The 18,187-nt window shown below is 43.0% G+C and overlaps 2 protein-coding genes across 8 annotated transcripts in view; both read left to right on the forward strand.

Annotated features, from left to right (window-relative positions):
- RBM12 (RNA binding motif protein 12) overlaps positions 1–11,053 on the forward strand; it is an 11,893-nt gene extending 840 nt beyond the window's left edge. The window contains exons 2-4 of one of the 6 annotated variants that reach the window (XM_042886674.1): positions 336–467; positions 2,029–2,111; positions 6,421–11,053. In XM_042886674.1, the coding sequence (XP_042742608.1) occupies positions 6,443–9,085 (2,643 nt within the window). In that variant the 5' untranslated portion in view covers positions 336–467; positions 2,029–2,111; positions 6,421–6,442 and the 3' untranslated portion in view covers positions 9,086–11,053. The remainder of the gene's footprint in view (positions 1–335; positions 468–2,028; positions 2,112–6,420) is intronic. The other 5 variants (XM_042886675.1, XM_042886672.1, XM_042886676.1 and 2 more) reach the window with 5 other exon arrangements.
- Positions 1–18,187, forward strand: part of CPNE1 (copine 1) — a 41,656-nt gene that overhangs the window by 824 nt on the left and 22,645 nt on the right. The window contains exon 1 of one of the 2 annotated variants that reach the window (XM_042886680.1): positions 6,495–6,563. The exons of the other annotated variant lie outside the window; for it this stretch is intronic. The gene's annotated coding sequence lies outside the window, so the exon portion shown is untranslated. Of the gene's footprint in view, positions 1–6,494; positions 6,564–18,187 lie in introns of those variants that run through there. 2 annotated transcript variants of the gene reach the window in all.

An 18,187-nucleotide genomic window follows, 5' to 3' on the forward strand; every position in this document is an offset into this window, starting at 1 on the left:
GCGGCGGGGTTCCGCGGCCCCGGGGGGCGGAGCGGGGCGAACGCTCCCCGCGTTGCTGGGAAGGAGGGCTCCGCCGCCCGCCGTGCCGACGCCGCTCCTCGAGTTTCCCCCCTGTAAGTGCCAGGGAGCTCCTCGCGGTCGCTTAAGGCCGTTCGTCGTCGGTAAAAATCGGCTCTGCGGCGGCAGGTATTGCGGTGGGTCCTCCCGCCTGCAGTCTCTCTTGAACTTTCTTTGGAAAAATCTCTCGGCTCTTGTTTCACCAGCCGTTCCTGACGTTACGCATTCTTCTTAGTGACTTTCTTACCCCCCCCCTCCCCCCGCCGTGTCGGGGCTAGGCAGGACAAGCGGCTGTTGGCTCCTCGGTGGACTCCTGGGAGGGCCCCGCGTCGGGCGTGCCGTGGCAGTGGATGGCGGTGGCTGTTGGCGTGTAGCCGCGAGGTGTTGTGGAGCCCCGGCGGTGCGCAGAGGTACGGTGTTGGTGTTGTGGGGGGCACCTGTCCTCTGGTCGGTGTTTGCCTCCCTGCTATGCTGGGAAGGACGTCTTTATGAGAGCGATGGGTGCTCTCTGACAGAATGCAGAGTTGTAAACAGAAGCGATGTTTTGTGTAAAGTTTAAACACAGAGCGGAGCTTTGCACCTTCTCTGAGGTATGCTGCTTGGTTTGGTGTACGCCGTGTCTGCCCTGGTAGCACGTTGGCTTATTCCATTGCAGTGGACATCTGCAACGCTGTGGTTGCTATACTGGAAGTATCTGAAATAATTTTTTGGGGGAATGTTCCTTGTGCACAAAAGATTTATCTGTTCCAGGAAGCAGATGTGGTCTTGCCTGAAACTGGTTTTCAGGTGGTTATGTTCTTACCTGCCTTGTAAACTGCTGATTGAAACTGCGAGATATCTATGAGTGTAATTGAGTCCTTTCACTGTAGGATTGCCTGATTTTTCTTAAGGTTGTATTATGAAACTAGTCTTAATTTTTTATATGTGTTTTTAATACAAATCTGAAAAGCATAGCTGTATCTCTTATTTGTAAGCCTGCTGTTACGTGTTCTTGAAGATCTGCGCATATATCTGCTCGTCTTGATTCCTTCTGCCAGGGAGTTTGTGGATGGTCTAGTTGTAATTCTTTGTAATTTCATTTTGATAATGATGCTCATAACGGCAGACTGCATGTTTGGGTTGTCTGAGGGGCAGACAGGTGTTTGTTCTTGGAGTAGTTCTTTCTGGGTAACATTCCAGGGAAGGAAATCTTCAGCGTGAGGTTGTATATGAAGTGTTGAAAAAGGAAGATGTTTTCCATCCCTTCTTTAAAATACCAAATGTATATGTTGCCTTGTAAAACGTTCAGCTCTCTCTGTTTTATTTTTTTATTGAGTTGTAATCCCAGGAAGACATTTTGTACTTTCAAGGATGAGAAACCTGGGCATTTGGTCAGGATATGGATTATGAAACAGTGGATTACGAGTGAGAGTACCGTACATCAGCAGGGAGGTCTTACAGCGTGCTCTGTGCAGGTGCTGGCTGGAGGTGGCTCTGAGCAGTGCCCGCTGTCATCATTTGGCCTGGCTCCTGGGGAGGGCCTGCAGGAGACTTAGAGATGTGATGTGTGTTGCTCTGTTGGAATTGGAAGATGCACAGTTGGAGAAAGGACTGCTGGTGTTATTGGTGGAGTGAGGGTTTGTGAAAATTTGGAACTGTTAAGTGTTTGATTTCTAATCTTTGCTTTTGAAAGAGTGATTGGCTCACCTGTTGGAAATGGGGAAACTTGAAAGATTCTTCGAATGCTTTGTGGTTCTTGCTGTGTTTTGTCAAAGGCATATTCACGTCCCAAACTGTACGGGAACTGCAATGCAGGTATTGAAATACAGGGAGCAGGTATTAGAAAATGCACTCTTACTCTTGTGTGTTGTATGTCACAGTTCCTTGTGGTGGTCGCAGGTTTGAACTTTCTGTATATACAGTTCTTTGTGGACTGTTACTGCTGTTGTGTTGCCTGCATTGATTTTTGCCTCCATTTATTCTTTATTGCAGTCTAAAAGTTGGTTTTAATTGGTTGCCCACAGGATTGGCTTGGCTTCTGCTACTTGTTAAGAAAAAAACATCTGTCTTTGCAGGTAAGAGACTTCAAATTGAAGACTTCTTTTTTATGCATATTGAGTATAGCTTAATAAACAAATAAAGCTTCTGGAATCCCCGACTCGATATCAAAACATGTGGGTCAGACTATCCATAGGTGGTATTTTTCTTTTGACTCCCACTGGTGGTGGTCCTTCTGGCAGCGGTGTGCTCACAGAATAGAGTTTTCTGCCATACTCAAGTTTTGTTATTTCATCAGCATGTGGCAGTCTGTAATGCTCTCCGTTATTTTGCTCTGTTTGAAAACGTAGCAACTTCTCTGCAGGCTGCAGGTCTGCCTGTCTCCAGCTATTGGAGTGGAAGCCTGTAGTAACTGGCTCTGATTAACTTTTGCAGCATATAAAAGTATCAGACAGTCATTTCTGAGCTAATTTAAACCTTCCCTCATCTAACCAGTTAACTTTAGCATAAAAAAGTAAATTAAAAGTAGCAAGGAAAACCCTGTAGCCTGCAGTTGTAGGTATTGCTGGACAGTCTCAGCATGGGTACCTTAAAATCTTCCTACAGCTAGAACGTTATTTCAGTCCTTCATCCAACAGCTGCTGGATATGTTGTGCGTGTGCCATATAGGTGTTGTACATTAATGCTCCCTGGGGACAGAATTGAATGTTCTAAACCTGCCTTGATTTGACAAGAATTGCGCATCTTGAACTGCTGCTCTTGTGGTATCGTGTCAGCTCGTGCTGAACCCAGCCCTCCTGCTTGTCTTACTGACCAGCACACAGACGGAAGTAGCTTTGCACCTCTCTAGTCTGACATCAGCGTCTTAAGAGCGTGTTTGAAATGCTGTCTGTCAAGAGTCATCAAAAGACTCGGGTTAATTGTAGGCAGGCTTTCACTTTCCCCTTCTGACTTGGCGCTGTTAGTGGGGATGTTTCTCACGTGACTTTGGGATAAAGTCTCTGCAAGAGAATCTCAGGTATGTGAGCAACAGTGGAAGAGCACTTGTGCGTGAAGTAGCTGAGGAGCAGCAGCTCTGGCACCCTTGTGAATGTGCTGCCTCTGCACCTGCTTTGCTCTTCAGGAGGCAAACGTGGCAGTACGTGAGCAGGCTGTGCTGTTATGGTTAGTGTGAAAGTTGGCACAAGTTGCTTATTATCTTCATTATTTCTTTATTATTATCTTCAGTGCACCTTGAAATAAATCTGATTTATGAATGTGGAATTTGGCCCTCTTGCTACTGCCTTGTGATTTTTTTTCTTTAAATCACAGAAGCAAAATGAATGTTTTTTTTTTTTTTTTTTTTAAACAATGAAATCCTGATCAATTTTGCAGCAGTTATGTTTTGAGTTAATAAAATACTTTTAGCCAAAAATATTTGACTTAGTCCTTAAAGTTTTTGTTTATATCATGCCACCGTTAGCTTTTGCTTAATATTGAGCCCTTGTTTTGTATCACATGTGGAATTAGTTAGGCTGAGGTCATTACGACTCATTTTTTTGGCAAGTCCATTCCTAAGCAGCTATTTGTGTTCTTGTGGCAGTAGCTATGTAGTGAAGCTAGATAGCATGCTTAGTAACAAAACTTCAATACTTCTTATCACTTTCAATGAAGCTTTGAATATCATGTGAGTTTGAGACTTTGTGTTATCCCAGAAGCTTTATTGGTGTTTGAATGCTTGAAGTCTTCAAGAGTTCTTGTAGCCTTATCTGTTAACGTGCCTTCTGGGCTGGATTCCCAGAACCACCAGGAAGCGTGGCTGCCTGTGAGCTGTCAGCTCTGCCCACGTGCCTTCTGCAGCAGCACCTCTGAAGGAAGGTTGCCAATGTTGAGCTCACAGCCACGTCAGGTTGTTGTAAGGAAGTGACCACGAGAAAGTAATCTTCCACTAAATAGCAGGAACTTGAAATGTCTGAGTTGGGATGCATAAAAGCTTCAGAAATTAATTTCTTTGTGTAATGCAGAACACACAAGTCTTACAGTTACTATTTTAGTTTTACAAGTGTAGTTGCATTGGTTGCCTGTGGACCAACTAATTAGAAAGTGATCCTGTAGCTTTGAGGTGATGAGGTAAACGGGTGTTTTGCAATTGCAGTTAGTGTGGCTTCCTTAAAGTAAGCAGAATTTTCATTTTAACTTCAGCTTCAGAGCTGGCTGTTGATATTGGGCAAATCGGTATCTGCAGAATCGTTGAAAAATACTGCAGTTTTAACAGTGCAAAAAGTCTCGTGTGCTTTCTTGGATGTGTGCTTAGCATAGGTGGTTCCTGCTTTGTTCTCAGTTTATTTTTCATGTGGACCACTTTCTTGTTCCGTTGGAAAATGATTGGGCAGTGAACATTGTTACTGAGTGACATGTGAGCATGCCTGGAAGAGATGGGTGCCACGGGTTCTGTTGCTGTCTCGCTTGCAGCGAGTAGGGAAAGGTGGTTTTCAGAAATGAATCCTTGAGGCTGAGCGCGTATTTTTCTGTTGCTGTACCCCTGATGAGGTAGTGGGTTTCATGGTGGTTTGTAGAGGCTGATTTGTCACATTTTCGTATTTGTGGAAGCTGAATTCTCTTGCTCAGGTTTGCCCAGTGAGGAGTCAGGCGCTCGTTTGCAGTGGGAGCAGCTGCAGAGTTTGATGCTGTGCTGGGGGCTTCTCTGCTGTTTGCTTGAGGGACAGGAGGGCTCCTCGCATGGCTCCTGCCCTGGAATACTGTGTGTTGCACAAGGTTATTGGTGTGTGGGAGAGGTTATCTCTGCTTTATGGACAACAAAGCGATGTATTTAAGTCCATTACTGCATTGGAGTAACCTGATGTCTTATCATGCTAACGAAAGAATTTTCTTCCGTGTAGAATAATTAAGTCTTATTTTCATTAAGTACTGAATTCAGCCTTATGCCACGTTAAATTGTTGGGTACTGGTTCTATCTAGTAGGTCAGAATGTGTTTCTGGTGCTTCCATGCTAAGATTTCTGGAAGACTTAGGCAGGCAAACGTAGCTGGCTGAAATTTGACTGTAACGCCGGGATGCTGTGCTTAAGGAATGGCAGTGCTGAGCACTAGCTGTCAGTTGGTCATAGCTTTGGTACGTTGCTGAGCGGTTGTCTCTTTGGTGGTGCTCTGCCTCCTGGTGCTGCCTTGTGTCATCTGGTTCATTCTGGACTTCCAAGGCCTAATGAGTATTGTAACACCATTTGTATGTGACTGATGGGAGCCTTCGAGCTCTTCCTTTGGTTACTGAACTGGCCTGTGCTCTGGGAGGTCAGGAAGAGATTAAGGCATTCAAATGGAATCGAGGTACCGGTGCGGAGCGTTTAGAGTAAGAGTGACTTCTAGCTGGTGAATTAATGTGTTGGTATTGTTATGATGCTTCAGAGATTGAGAGAAGACATGTTGAGAATAAGTGAGAATTACCTCATTTTCTTCTTGAAAAATACTTTTGATGTGACCTCAGGGGGTCAGGATTGATCTTAAGCTTCCAGTGACCTCAGCTGGTTATTGGAAGTAATATACTTGTGCCAGAGACTGAAAGTGTAATATTAGACAGCATGTCTACAACTATTAAAAAGTTACTCCTTCATTCTGGAAGGTTTAAAGGCCAACTGCCTAGCTAGAGGGTGCACTAGATGTCAATCTAGTTTAGGGGTGCTCTGTGAGATCACAGAGTGTCTTGGTACAGCTTATAGCTGCTTGTTTTACTGTTAATTAGGCCTCCTGCTTTTGGTAGGAGAAAAATCTGGATGGCCTTCATAAGGACGTGTGATTCACACTGATATCCATAATGATATCTGTTCGTAACCTGCTGTATATTCTCAGCCCTCGTCACCTGGCAGGAGATAAAATTCCTCCTTAAATGGAAAACAGAACAGTTTATTGCCCATAGTAGTGCAGAAATTTTCAGTCACTTTACCAGGTACAGTGAATACCCAATCAGTTACGTTATATCAGTATGCTAACTTGACTTTGTTTGCTTGGGTGAGTAAATCTTGCTGATGTTTCATCACATATTCAGATGTGGGTATGATACTTGTGATTTTTGCTGTTCCCCAGGTGTGCTTTTTTCCCTTTGGTTAGAAGTTTTATTTTTTGTACTGATGCTTGTGGGTCTTGGTGTAAGATATTTTGGAATTTCTAGTGCAAAACGTACACGAATTATGTTGGTTAATGCTTAATACTTCTATCTGTGGGAAGTAAGCAAACTTGGAATCCTTGAACAAAGAACTTGGAATATGAACATGCTTAACTTTTACAAGATGTTGTTAGGAGTATGTAAACAAATAAAGTAGATGGGTAAATGTAGGTAATTGCATGGTGCCATAAACAGTAGTCTGACATAGCCGTTGCCTTTTCTCATCTGCAGGTGTGTGTTGTTTCAGCGCAGCATGGCTGTGGTCATCCGCTTGCAAGGTCTCCCGATTGTGGCGGGGACCATGGACATCCGTCACTTCTTCTCTGGATTGACCATTCCCGATGGGGGCGTGCATATTGTAGGGGGTGAACTGGGTGAGGCTTTCATCGTTTTTGCCACTGATGAAGATGCAAGGCTTGGTATGATGCGCACAGGTGGTACAATTAAAGGGTCAAAAGTAACACTGTTACTGAGCAGTAAAACTGAAATGCAGAACATGATAGAGCTCAGCCGTAGGCGTTTTGAAACTGCTAATCTAGATATGCCGCCAGCAAACGCTAGCAGGTCGGGACCACCTCCTAGTTCGGGGATGAGTGGAAGGGTTAACTTGCCTACTACTGTACCTAACTTTAATAATCCTTCTCCTAGCGTAGTAACAGCTTCCACGACTGTGCATGAGAGCAATAAAAACATATCCACATTTTCTACTGCCAGTATGGGGACTGCACCTCCAAATCTTGGAAATACTTTTGGTAGCCCCACGTTTAGCTCAACTATACCCAGTACAGCATCCCCGATGAACACAGTACCTCCTCCACCAATCCCTCCTATTCCAGCTATGCCGTCTTTGCCACCGATGCCTTCCATTCCTCCAATTCCTGTTCCTCCTCCCGTACCCACACTGCCTCCTGTTCCTCCGGTCCCACCGATACCCCCTGTGCCCCCAGTGCCCCCAATGACACCTATACCTCCCATATCAGGAATGCCTCCTCTGAATCCTCCGCCTGTAGCACCTTTACCCACTGGAATGAATGGGTCTGGAGCGGCAGTGAATATGAACAGCGGCTTGAATCCATTGTTTATTGGTCCCATGAATCCTGTAAATCCTATCCAGATGAATTCTCAGAGTAGCGTCAAACCAATTCCAATCAATCCGGATGATTTGTATGTCAGCGTTCACGGAATGCCCTTTTCTGCGACAGAATCTGACGTGAAAGAATTTTTCCTTGGGCTGCGTGTGGATGCGATCCACATGCTGAAGGATCACGTGGGTCGAAATAATGGAAATGGACTAGTGAAATTTTTTTCTCCTCAAGATACATTTGAAGCACTGAAACGAAACAGAATGCTGATGATTCAGCGGTATGTTGAAGTTAGTCCTGCAACAGAGAGACAGTGGGTGGCTGCCGGAGGCCACATAACGTTCAAGCAAACCATGGGCCCCTCTGGGCAGCCGCACCCTCCTCCTCCACAGCCTCATTCTAGGTCCAAATCTCCCAGCGGACAGAAGAGATCCCGGTCGCGATCTCCCCACGAGCAGGGTTTCTGTGTCTATTTGAAAGGTCTTCCCTTTGAATCGGAGAACAAGCATGTGATCGACTTTTTTAAAAAGCTGGACATAGTTGAAGACAGCATCTATATAGCTTATGGACCTAATGGGAAGGCAATTGGGGAGGGTTTCGTGGAGTTCAGGAATGAAGCTGATTACAAAGCAGCTTTGTGTCATCATAAGCAGTACATAGGGAATCGTTTTATTCAAGTTCATCCAATTACTAAAAAGGCAATGTTAGAAAAGATAGATCTGATTCGTAAAAGGTTGCAGAATTTCAACTATGACCAGAGAGAAATCATCATGAATGCTGAGGCAGAGTCAGGCTCGCCAAAGCTGTGTGCGCATATTTCTAATATTCCATACAATATAACAAAAATGGAAATTCTTCAGTTTCTAGAGGGACTGGCAGTAGAAGAAAGCTCTGTGCAAATTCTTGTTGATAATAACGGGCAAGGTTTAGGACAAGCACTGGTTCAGTTCAAAGCTGAAGATGATGCTCGTAAAGCAGAGCGTTTGCACCGTAAAAAGCTGAATGGAAGAGATGTTGTTTTACGTTTGATTACTGTAGAAGAAATGAGAGATATCGAGAGAAACCCTCCGTCTCAAGGGAAAAAAATCCTGAAAATACCGATACAAGGAAACGTAGCTGTGCCGGGAGCGCAGCCCCCTGCTGGAGATGAGCATGCCTTCTTGGGAGGAAATCCTAAGGATGCAAACAATGGTCCTCCGTTCAACTTCCCCGGTAACTTTAGTGGGTCTGGCACGTTCGGTCCGCCTCTGCCACCACCTGGAATAGGGGGCTTTGCTGATGCTAGACCTGGAATACCTGCGGTTGCAAGCGCTGCTTTGCCCGGTGCGGGTATTGAGGTCCCAGGTTTTGCAGGCGGTCCTGCTAATTTGAGTGGACCATCGGGTTTTGGAGGGGGCCCTCAGAGTTTTGGTAACGGTCCTGGCAATCTGAGTGGACCCCCTGGCTTTGCTGGTGGGCCTCCAGGAATTGCCGGCGGTCTTGGGCATTTAGGTGGGCCTCCCGCGTTCGGACCCGGACCGGGAAACATACACATTAGTGGGCCGCCGGGTTTTGGAACGGGGTCTGGGAAGCCAGGACCAACCGTCATTAAAGTGCAAAATATGCCCTTCACTGTTTCTGTGGATGAAATTTTGGATTTCTTTTATGGTTACCAAGTGATCCCTGGTTCAGTGTGCTTAAAATACAATGAGAAAGGCATGCCCACGGGAGAAGCGATGGTTGCATTTGAGTCTCGTGATGAAGCGATGGCAGCAGTCGTTGATTTAAATGACAGGCCTATAGGCTCAAGGAAAGTAAAGCTTGTTTTAGGGTAGCTGTTAATATGGAGTAGTTGTAGAATAGGTATTCATAGTGCTGTGATAAATGCATCCGGATTGGTTTTTATAGTATTTCCAGGATAGAACCTGTGGATTGTTCCAGTTGTAAACCAGACTTGTTTTGATAAGGCAGAGCACTGCGTTAGCCGTGGCAGAAGAAGCACTGCAAGGATCCATGCGCAGTGGATTTCCCCGTGCAAACGTGTGGAGAAGGTAGGCAGGTTATTTTTCATCATAGACGTTCGGTGAGCTGGACGCAGTGCTTAACAAGGAACCTTGGCTGGTGTTTCGTAGTTTCAGATAAGGGAAATAGATGAAGTCAGTGAAGCTCTTCAGTGAGTGCTCTTGCAAGCCATTGTAAAATAGATAGCTATTTCTAGATTTGGTTAAAAGCTGGCTGAATTTGCTTTGTTTACAGGTCAAAGCTTTGTTTAAAGTCCTGATTTTACTCTGCAACTGAACGAATTCTGAGTGTACACAGATTAATTGTTTTGTGTATGTATTTTTATTTTTTTTCCAAGATTCTGACTGTATGAACAGTTGAATTATGCCCATTGCTGATGTGTCTACCAAACTAATTCCTATGAGTATGAGCAGAATCGTTCTGTAAAATTCAAGCTGTTCTTTGTGGAATAACCTTTAGTTATTTATATATTGCAATTATAACTGTGCAGAATAAGACTTTTGCCACGAGTATAGCTAACCTCAAACATTATATGAGTTTTATAGTACGTTTAAAACATTTGCAGTAGAAGTAACAACTTGAAAATGCTCATTATTGTTTAAGTAGCTTGATTTGTTAGGATCACATGAATCACTTGGGATAGGATCTTTGACACTAGTTGGGTATGTTGTATTTCTCATGTGTCTCTTGACCTCCTTACATAGAGTCTCTGCTAAGAGAACCAAAGCGGTGATTATTAGTTGAAGATTGGAGTCCAGTTTTAAATTAGTTTATATGTGAAAGAAGCTTTTATCTTCAGCAACTCTGTCATGAATTACTGCTGTGGGTGAACTGAGAGATAAAAATTTATTTTTCTCCAAAACTTGAAAATACTGAGTTTACTATATATTTTTGCAATAAACTTGTGCTGTCGTTGTATCCCGAGTCTGTAAAGAGTTGCCATTTTCTTTGCTGTACAGTAAAACCCTTTCATGGAAAATTGGAAAGGAAGTAATGACACAAGTGACAAGTATAGAAATTTTGGTTCATCCTTGCTTGGCTGATGATAAATTTTTCCAAATTGGGGCATTGCCTGAAAAATCCCACTATTCCCTGCAAATCATTGTACTTAAACATAGCAACCTTTGAACTGTTTTTTGCTTTGTTTTTATTTTATTTTATTTGTCGGATAAGGAAAAACAGTGCCTTTTGGTGTTGCCTATCACGGAACACTGAAGTGTATGGTCAGGCAAAATTGCGAGGTGCAAGTGGCAACAGTTTTATTCCTGTGGTGTGTAGGAGAGCTTTGGAAACCTGTGCGGCGCTGCATCCTGAGAGGATTCCCAGTACAGGAATGTGTGGAAGGATTGTACAAAGGTGTACTTCAATAAAGAGGCGGTTGCATTACACAGATGCTTCTGTAATTCATTAGCATAACTTTGTTTTGACAGGTTACTAGGTGGTCCCAACTTTGGAAAAGTCATGTGATTTGTATATACTGTTTAAAATTAAGCCTCCTGTTAATAAAGCTGTCTGTCTCTGAAGCTTCATATTATGCGTTTCAACAGTCTTTGGGAGTAATGTTTCAACAGCAGATCTTTGTTTTTTCTCTCTGAAAGTCTGAAGTACTCTTGCTGATGTCAGAAAGATGTGTGATTAGGAGTCAAGCTTTTCAGTTTATTTTTAAAATTTTGCTCTTTGTTTTTTAAACAACTTTTATTAAAGTTTCATACTATATTGGATTTATTTGGATGCTTGTTTCTTCATGTTTCACATTAGAATAAAATGACCTAAAAGGAAAACTTGGCTTAATTGTTCGCAGAACTGCTTTCAGATGTTTTAGTGTGTTGATTTGCGGAAACTGGTGATAACTGCTTTTCACGTTCAAATGAATCACAGCAATGCTTGCCTTGTTGTGAAATGTAATTAAACTACAGGTGTCTGGAATTAGATGCACGGTTTTGTGTTACTTTCTTTTGCTTTCATGTCCCTTGATCCTCTCGGTAATGGATACAGGGTTATTGGTGTTGGCGTTGGACATGGCATGTTCTGTGACACATGCTTGTTGTGTGCCTCTTCCTTTGGGCTTTCTAAAAGAGCAGGTTTATTTTGGAAATCATCTTCCGATTCTTGATTTTCTCTATGGTCTGAAGATGTTTAAATGCTTGTCTTAAACAAACCACAAAGTGAGTGAGTACGAAAATCCATTGGTGTTGGGAACATGGGCCCGATGGAATGCTGAAATGAAGGAGTTGGGGCGAGGAGCAGGCTCTTCCTTTCCCAAGTAGCTGGTGCTTTTTTGTTTTGTTTTGTTTTGTTTTTTAGTGTAAATTAGGAATTATGTAGGCTCTTGGGGAGAATAGGATGTCCTGGCATGCATATGATTTCAGTATGCAGTATGAACAATATAGCTGTTGCCCAAACAGTTACAATTGATCTTTTAAAACACGTACAGAAAAATCTGGCTATTGAGTGTCACTTTCAAATATCAGAAGTTTGCTGTAACAGCTTACTTTCATGGTAGAAGCAGCCTTAAAAGGAACACGGTGTTAAACTGTGGAGGATACTCTGCTTTTAACAGATCAGGGAACCCGATGTGACAAAATTTTTCATATGTGTAAACATGTGCAAAAGAAACAGCCTTAAATAGAGGGTTGGACCTCTGAGGTCCTGTCTCCACTGTGCAAGGTACGTAACTGCACTCTCGTACACTTCCAGGCTGTTTGCTAGTGGGGATAGCAGTAGAGAGGATCAGCTGGTGGGCGCTACGTAAATCCGCAGCTGATGTGACTTCGATGCCTGGAGCGCCAGGAGCTGACGGCCTCAGCCTGGTTGGAACGTGCAGTCACTGAAACTGCTGCTGCACCTTCATGTTAAGAAAGGAGGTACTTAACCTGTGTTACCTAAGGGGCTACGCTGGCATTCTCAGCAGTTGCTTTAAGTGCTGGTATCTAAGCACTGCTTGTAAAAGTGCTATAGTGTCACATACATACCATGTCAGAAACTATGGTTGTTTAACAGAGATCATCTCCTTCATGAGCAAAATTATTCAGCAATTAACTTGTGACCCACATGTATGAATTCTGACAGCCAGATGACAGTGTAACATTGAGGTTACCAACTTTTCCAGCAGTTACACAGATGTTACGATTGTATTTTTTAAACAAAGCTGAACTCCGCGATACCACTGCCAAAGATTTGTCAACAAAGAAGTGGTGTTAATGTTATTGCCACATTTTCAACGTGGACTTAGAAACTTGAGGCTTTGTAGGTTGTAAGAAAAGGGGAAGGTACTTTCAGAAATAAATGTTCATTTCATAGCGTTTAATATTCTACTTGAATGTCTGCTCTGAATTTGTTGCGAGTGGAAAGAAAGACTGATGCAAAAACAAAGGCTTGGTTTGCTTCAGTTGGTGCTGAGGGTCTGCTTTGGAAAGGATGTCCCTGCTGCGCAGTTCTGCTAAGCTGGTCAGGCTGTCCTTAACAAAGTTGTTGCCTGCGTGAAAGTGTTTCTCTCTGAGGCGTGTTGGTGCCATGAAGACTGCAGAGCCTAGAGAATGTAATTACGTATTTCTTCCCGTTTACTCAGACACGCGTGCTGTGCTAACTGTAAATCACAACATCAGTGATCATCAGTCTGTTCATGTGGTGGTTCCAAAGCCAAGAGCAGCAGAGTGCTGCTGGGCCTCACTTCTTGTTGGGATCTATGCGCTTCTGAACTGTGTTGGCCTTCCAGTTACAAAAAGGGAACAGCTTGATGTTCTGAACCTCTTAAAGCCACTGTTTGGACTACAGACCACTCATTGAGAGCAGATATTTCTGGAGGATTATTCAGATATACGGGTTAAACCCTTAACCAGAGGATTGCATACAAAGACCAGTGCACACAAGAGGTCAACTTCTAACTTTGGTAAGATAATTGTTGGGAGGAAGCAGTTCTGAAACTGGATTGGTATAATAGGAAATAGTTAACTTAAATTCTGTTTTTGTGAGAGGTTTTTGAGAAACTGTGCCTCGGGCCTGGAAGCAGCATTGCTGGAAAAATGCTTGTCTTTGCTCCATTGCAGGTTTGCTGATGCTGCCAGCTGTTCTGTGGGTGTATGGCTTGCATGGCTTTGGGAAAACCACAGTAGTTGTGTATCGTTAAATGGCTCTTCCTCCCCTGGGAAGAGGAAGTGAAACTGATAAATGCTTCTGAAGGAACAGTAACCTCAGGGGAGCTTTTCATATTGGTTTTCAGCGGTGAGAACGTGATTGTTGGTGAAAGATTTGGCTTTCCCACAGAAAGAGAATCAGTTGGTGGTATGTATTTGACTAAGGCTTGCGGCGGCGTACTGAGCTTCCTGCTCTTTAACTTTTATGATCAGGTAGGTACGCTCCAGCTTGTTTTCTGTATAGATGAATGTAATTTTCTCAGAGTTTTGTTCCTACGTGGAATGTGTTTGGGTGTTGTTTGTGCTTGAAGCACTTGCCACTGTTCTGACTTGGAAGCTTCTCGCTTGCGGGTATAAATATCAAATGGAAAAAATGAGTAGCCTGGATGTGCTTCTTTTCCATAGCTCCAGCCCAAACACCGGTGGCGGTTCGCAGGTGATGGATGGTTTAGATGGGACTCTTCACCCATGGACACTCGCTTCTGTTAAGCTTCCTTTGTTGTCATTCTTCTGTTTTCATGTGTGTGTACATAGTGTGGCAGCTTAGGGCAGAAGCAAGCAGGCAAATTCTGACCTAAGTTTTGTTACTGCTTCATTAGAGTCTAAGGTGCATTTCCCTTACCTTTTCCATACGTGACTGGGGAGTACAGCTTCCCTGTGAATTTCAAGATGGAAAATTAGGACTTGGCAGGTTTGCACAGGAGAACAGGGTCTGATCCTGCCTGAAACTCCCTTGGTTGGCTTAGTTTGACTTTTTGGACATGTTGCTGCTTTTTGAGGGATGGTGACCTTTTGAAATGTTTCTACTGTAGTTACAGTATCGTAAAGAATCCATAGAATGATACCACTCTTACTTCTGACCATCTGAAACGAGGCAGAGCTTCCAGCTGGCTGTTTTGTAGGTCCAAACAATGAATATCATTTCATCATCTCTCACTGTGTGCAGTTATGTGGATATAGCAATGCCCAGTGTGATAACATAAACCTTAGAAATGCTTTCTAGTTGCTTGGGAATCAGGGTGGACTTAGGGAAAATGGCAGTATAGACAGAACCTAACATACTTGAGAAATTTCTTGTACTTAATTTTGCATGTTGTTTTCTAATAAAACTCACAGAGCTGCTATTACTGTGATTTCAAGCTGCTGTGGTGACATCTGCCAGAATGTGCTCCATGAAGTCAGCTTTTTCAAAGCTGTTGTTTTCAGCAGGATAACCAAAGCGAGGCTGCTTGTTTTGACAGGACAACGGATGTGGAATGTGAAAATTCCTTACTTGTTTGAACAGGAAGCTCAACTCAAAATTAAATGCTGGTTTCTTATGCTGTTTCGTTGTTAGCCAAATGTCTCTAATAGGAGAACAATACGTATAAACCCTGTGCTCTTGAGGAAAGCTAAATGCAACCAGCTGCAAAAGCAAAGAGCTGATGGAAGTAAAATCAGGCACTAGCAGTTCCTTGACTGAAGGCAGGGAAGCCCCTGCTCTACAGGGTGGAGGGGAGGTGGAATTCAGTATTACTAATTGACCTGTCCTGGATTCCCCTGCTGTTACAGCGTTGCTGCAGAGACTTGTGTCTATGGGTCTAGTCCTGTGTGAATACAGGTGTCACAGCACATAGTTATTTATCTATGCACCCTAGTGCTTTTGAGAGGCCAGGTAAGTGCATGCAGGGTGGTGATGTGTCAGCGTTTCAGGTTAATGAAGTATTAGCTTTCACGTTAGCGAAATGTTATTAGGGTTAAAGTTGTGGCAAAATTTTCACCTTGGCTTTAGAAGAAACACCAAGTGATGTCTTAAAGTCTAATGAAAATTATTTGTGCTTCAGAAACGTCTGTAGTGAGCTGAACAGTGAGCAGCTGGTTAAACTGCTAAGCAAACCTGAAACTTAAGGTTTTAACAGTAGAATGTGAAGTATGTAATCTAAATGGTTTGCTGTTGATTAACAGGGACAGTCAAACTTGAGTGCTTCACAAACTCTTGCATTTTCTTAGGTTTTCAATCAGAATTATTTCTGGTGGTCAGTTCTGCTCAAAGATACTCAGAGACAAGTGTATGTGTTCTTCACTTCTGAGTGCTGCCTGTGTGAACATAAGAGAATTGTGGGCACACTGTATGCTTCTGTGGCACCTTAAAGAGGAGATAAGCATATCTGAGAAAGCACATCCCACCGTAACGATGTTCTGCAGAGGATGATTTTCATCCGGACTCTAATCCAGACTTCTGGGTAACTGACACCATATTTTTGTTTAGCTGCTAATCCAAATAGCATTTCTTCTTTGCAGTGCAAGGAAATACCATGCTGCTGCTTTGAATAAGTTAGTATTTAGCTACTCTTAATTATCCTGGCAGCAGGAAGAAGGATGCGACAAGTTTTTGATGTGCTCAACAGCTTATGCTTTAGCATTAAGCTTCTTGTATTAAAATTTGTCGTTTTTTATGCATTTTAAAAAAAGCAAATTTAAGGCAGCAATGAGTAAGTTCCCTGATACCAAAAATAGTTTAATTTTTGTGTTGTTTTTTTTTTTTTTTTTTTAAACAATCATGTAATTAAAAATCCTAGTAGTAGTCCTCACATAATGCATCTCTGTGACATACAAGGTGGCTTTGTGCAGCAGCCTGGCTGAATGTGACCATCGTGTCATATAGTTGTTACTGCACACTGGAAGGTGAGAGTGATACCTGTAACCAAGTTCTGCACATCCCACGGTGAGGTGGTAGAAGTGTGTAACATTCCATTCTCCCTTGTTTAGTCTTGAAAGGGTGGAAGAATTGTTGTTTGGAATGCTTTTAAAGAGCAGCGCACAGTCCAGGGTCACTGCATGTGAAAAAAAAGAAAACATGCAGGTTTATCATTTTGTGATCCTTCTTCAAATCCTTCTGTTACTGCATTAGGTACAGATAAAAGCTCTGATGATAGAGAATCTGTGAACAAAATTAGCTTGCTGAACCTTCTGATGTTTTGTCCTGACCTCTTGCCTGACGTGGACGTTCTGCCATTTCATCTCTGGTGCCCAGAGGAGCTGCAGTTTGTGACTTGTTTTCCAGGTTCCACCTAATGGTGGTAACTCCTTGCTGGCTACAAGGAGAATGTAATTCAACTCATGCTTTTACAGGTGGTAAATTTACTTTATTGTTATCATCAAATAATAGCTGTGTTGCTGCAAATACTTACCACTCCCTCCATACTTATTAAAAACATTATTTTAGCTATTCAGCTTTTAGAAAATAAAGATGTGCATGAGAGAATCCAAGGCTTACTAGTATGGCTATTAAGTGGTTCTTAGGATCTTACTTTGCAGAGGCCTGAATGTTTTCTGGAGGATGTGGGAACCCCTTTTGTAGCAAATTCAAAGACAACAGGTTTTTAGGGAAGAAGTTGAAAATCAGTGCTGTATGTATAGGGAGCAGTCAGGAGAAGCACCTGGAGTTTTGATTGCAGCTGTGGAATCTGTCTTCTAAACGGTGGGAGAATGTATGTTTGTTTTGAACCAGTCGTGCTGAGATAAGTGGAGCAGCTTGCATTTGCAGCTGTACTGGCTGACTTCATGCTTCTGGGAATGTAGGCTGACAGGAGGCATTGGATCTGGAGGACAGAAAAGGGATGGAAGGTAAATGCCTCGTGCTTTCCTGGCACTTCTCCTTATTCAGCCTTCTATCATTTGTCTGAATGGAGAAGAGAAAAAAAGGGAATTCTGTTACCAAATCCTTTCCTTAGTTCTTTGATATCAGGCTCTTGTGGTGATGGCTCTCTGGAGGTTTTTCTTTTCTGAAGCATCGTTATTCTGCAACAAATTAGGATGGAGAAATGAAGATGTAGCACTGCAGATGGTAATGATCAAGTGACAAAAGGGTGCTGGGGTTGTGAATCTTTTTCTTGAAAAGAACCTACTCAAATGGACAAAGAAAATGATGAAAAACAGCATTGGCACAAGACAATCTAAACTGGCAATGATTAAGAAAATCTAAGAAAATGTAAGAAATCGGTTTTCTTCTGAGCCTTGCAGGAGCAGTGGTACAGGGTCTGTTTGTAGATCGTATTTCAATAGGAGCTGGATTTAAGATTAAAGTCCATAAAGAATAAAGAGACAACGTGATAGATACCTTCTGCTTTGTGTCCTTACTCGTTATCAGGTCGAAACTTGCCCCGGAATCATTACTGCACAGTGACAACCCAGGATAAACCATCCAGAGTTCCTCTGGGATATCTCAGCTTTTCTGCTCATAAATTTTCAGTCTAATAAAAGCAAGAAACATGGTTCACTTTTCACTAAGTGGTGGCCACTGCTTTCACTAAAATTCTTAAGTTGTGCGAATCCATTCAGTAAAGCAGCAAAGCTTTTCGGTAAGATGTACTGCTGACTTCTTTCTTTTTAAAGCTGAATTTTGGTGCCAAGCTGTTTCTGTTGTGTGCACTATTCTAAAAAGATGCACATCACTGATTTAGGGCATTAAGTCACCTGTGTAACGTGGCTGCTGTCAGGGGAGTGAGTGAAATCCCGAAGGCTGTAGAAGAAGAATGGGATGTTTTAGACATGACTTTTGGGAAGGGTGCAAGTTGTTAAGGGGGCAAAATGACACCAAGGGGTGATCTCAGAATTGCTGGGTGTGCGTAAGAAGAGGTTTGCTGCAGTGCTTGCAGCCCGGGTTGTGGTGTCCATGAATCGTAGAGGAGGAGTGCGGTGGTGTCTTGCATCTCTGCTTGAGGCGTTCCGACTCAGAAGTGGAGGACTGAGCCATAACCAACTTAATCGGTGGATTGGGGCCTAGGACAAAATCTTTATGTA

Source organism: Lagopus leucura, unplaced genomic scaffold (assembly GCF_019238085.1).
Source record: "Lagopus leucura isolate 7727_CA_CO unplaced genomic scaffold, USGS_WTPT01 Super-Scaffold_100060, whole genome shotgun sequence".
Classification (NCBI taxonomy): Eukaryota; Metazoa; Chordata; class Aves; order Galliformes; family Phasianidae; genus Lagopus; species Lagopus leucura.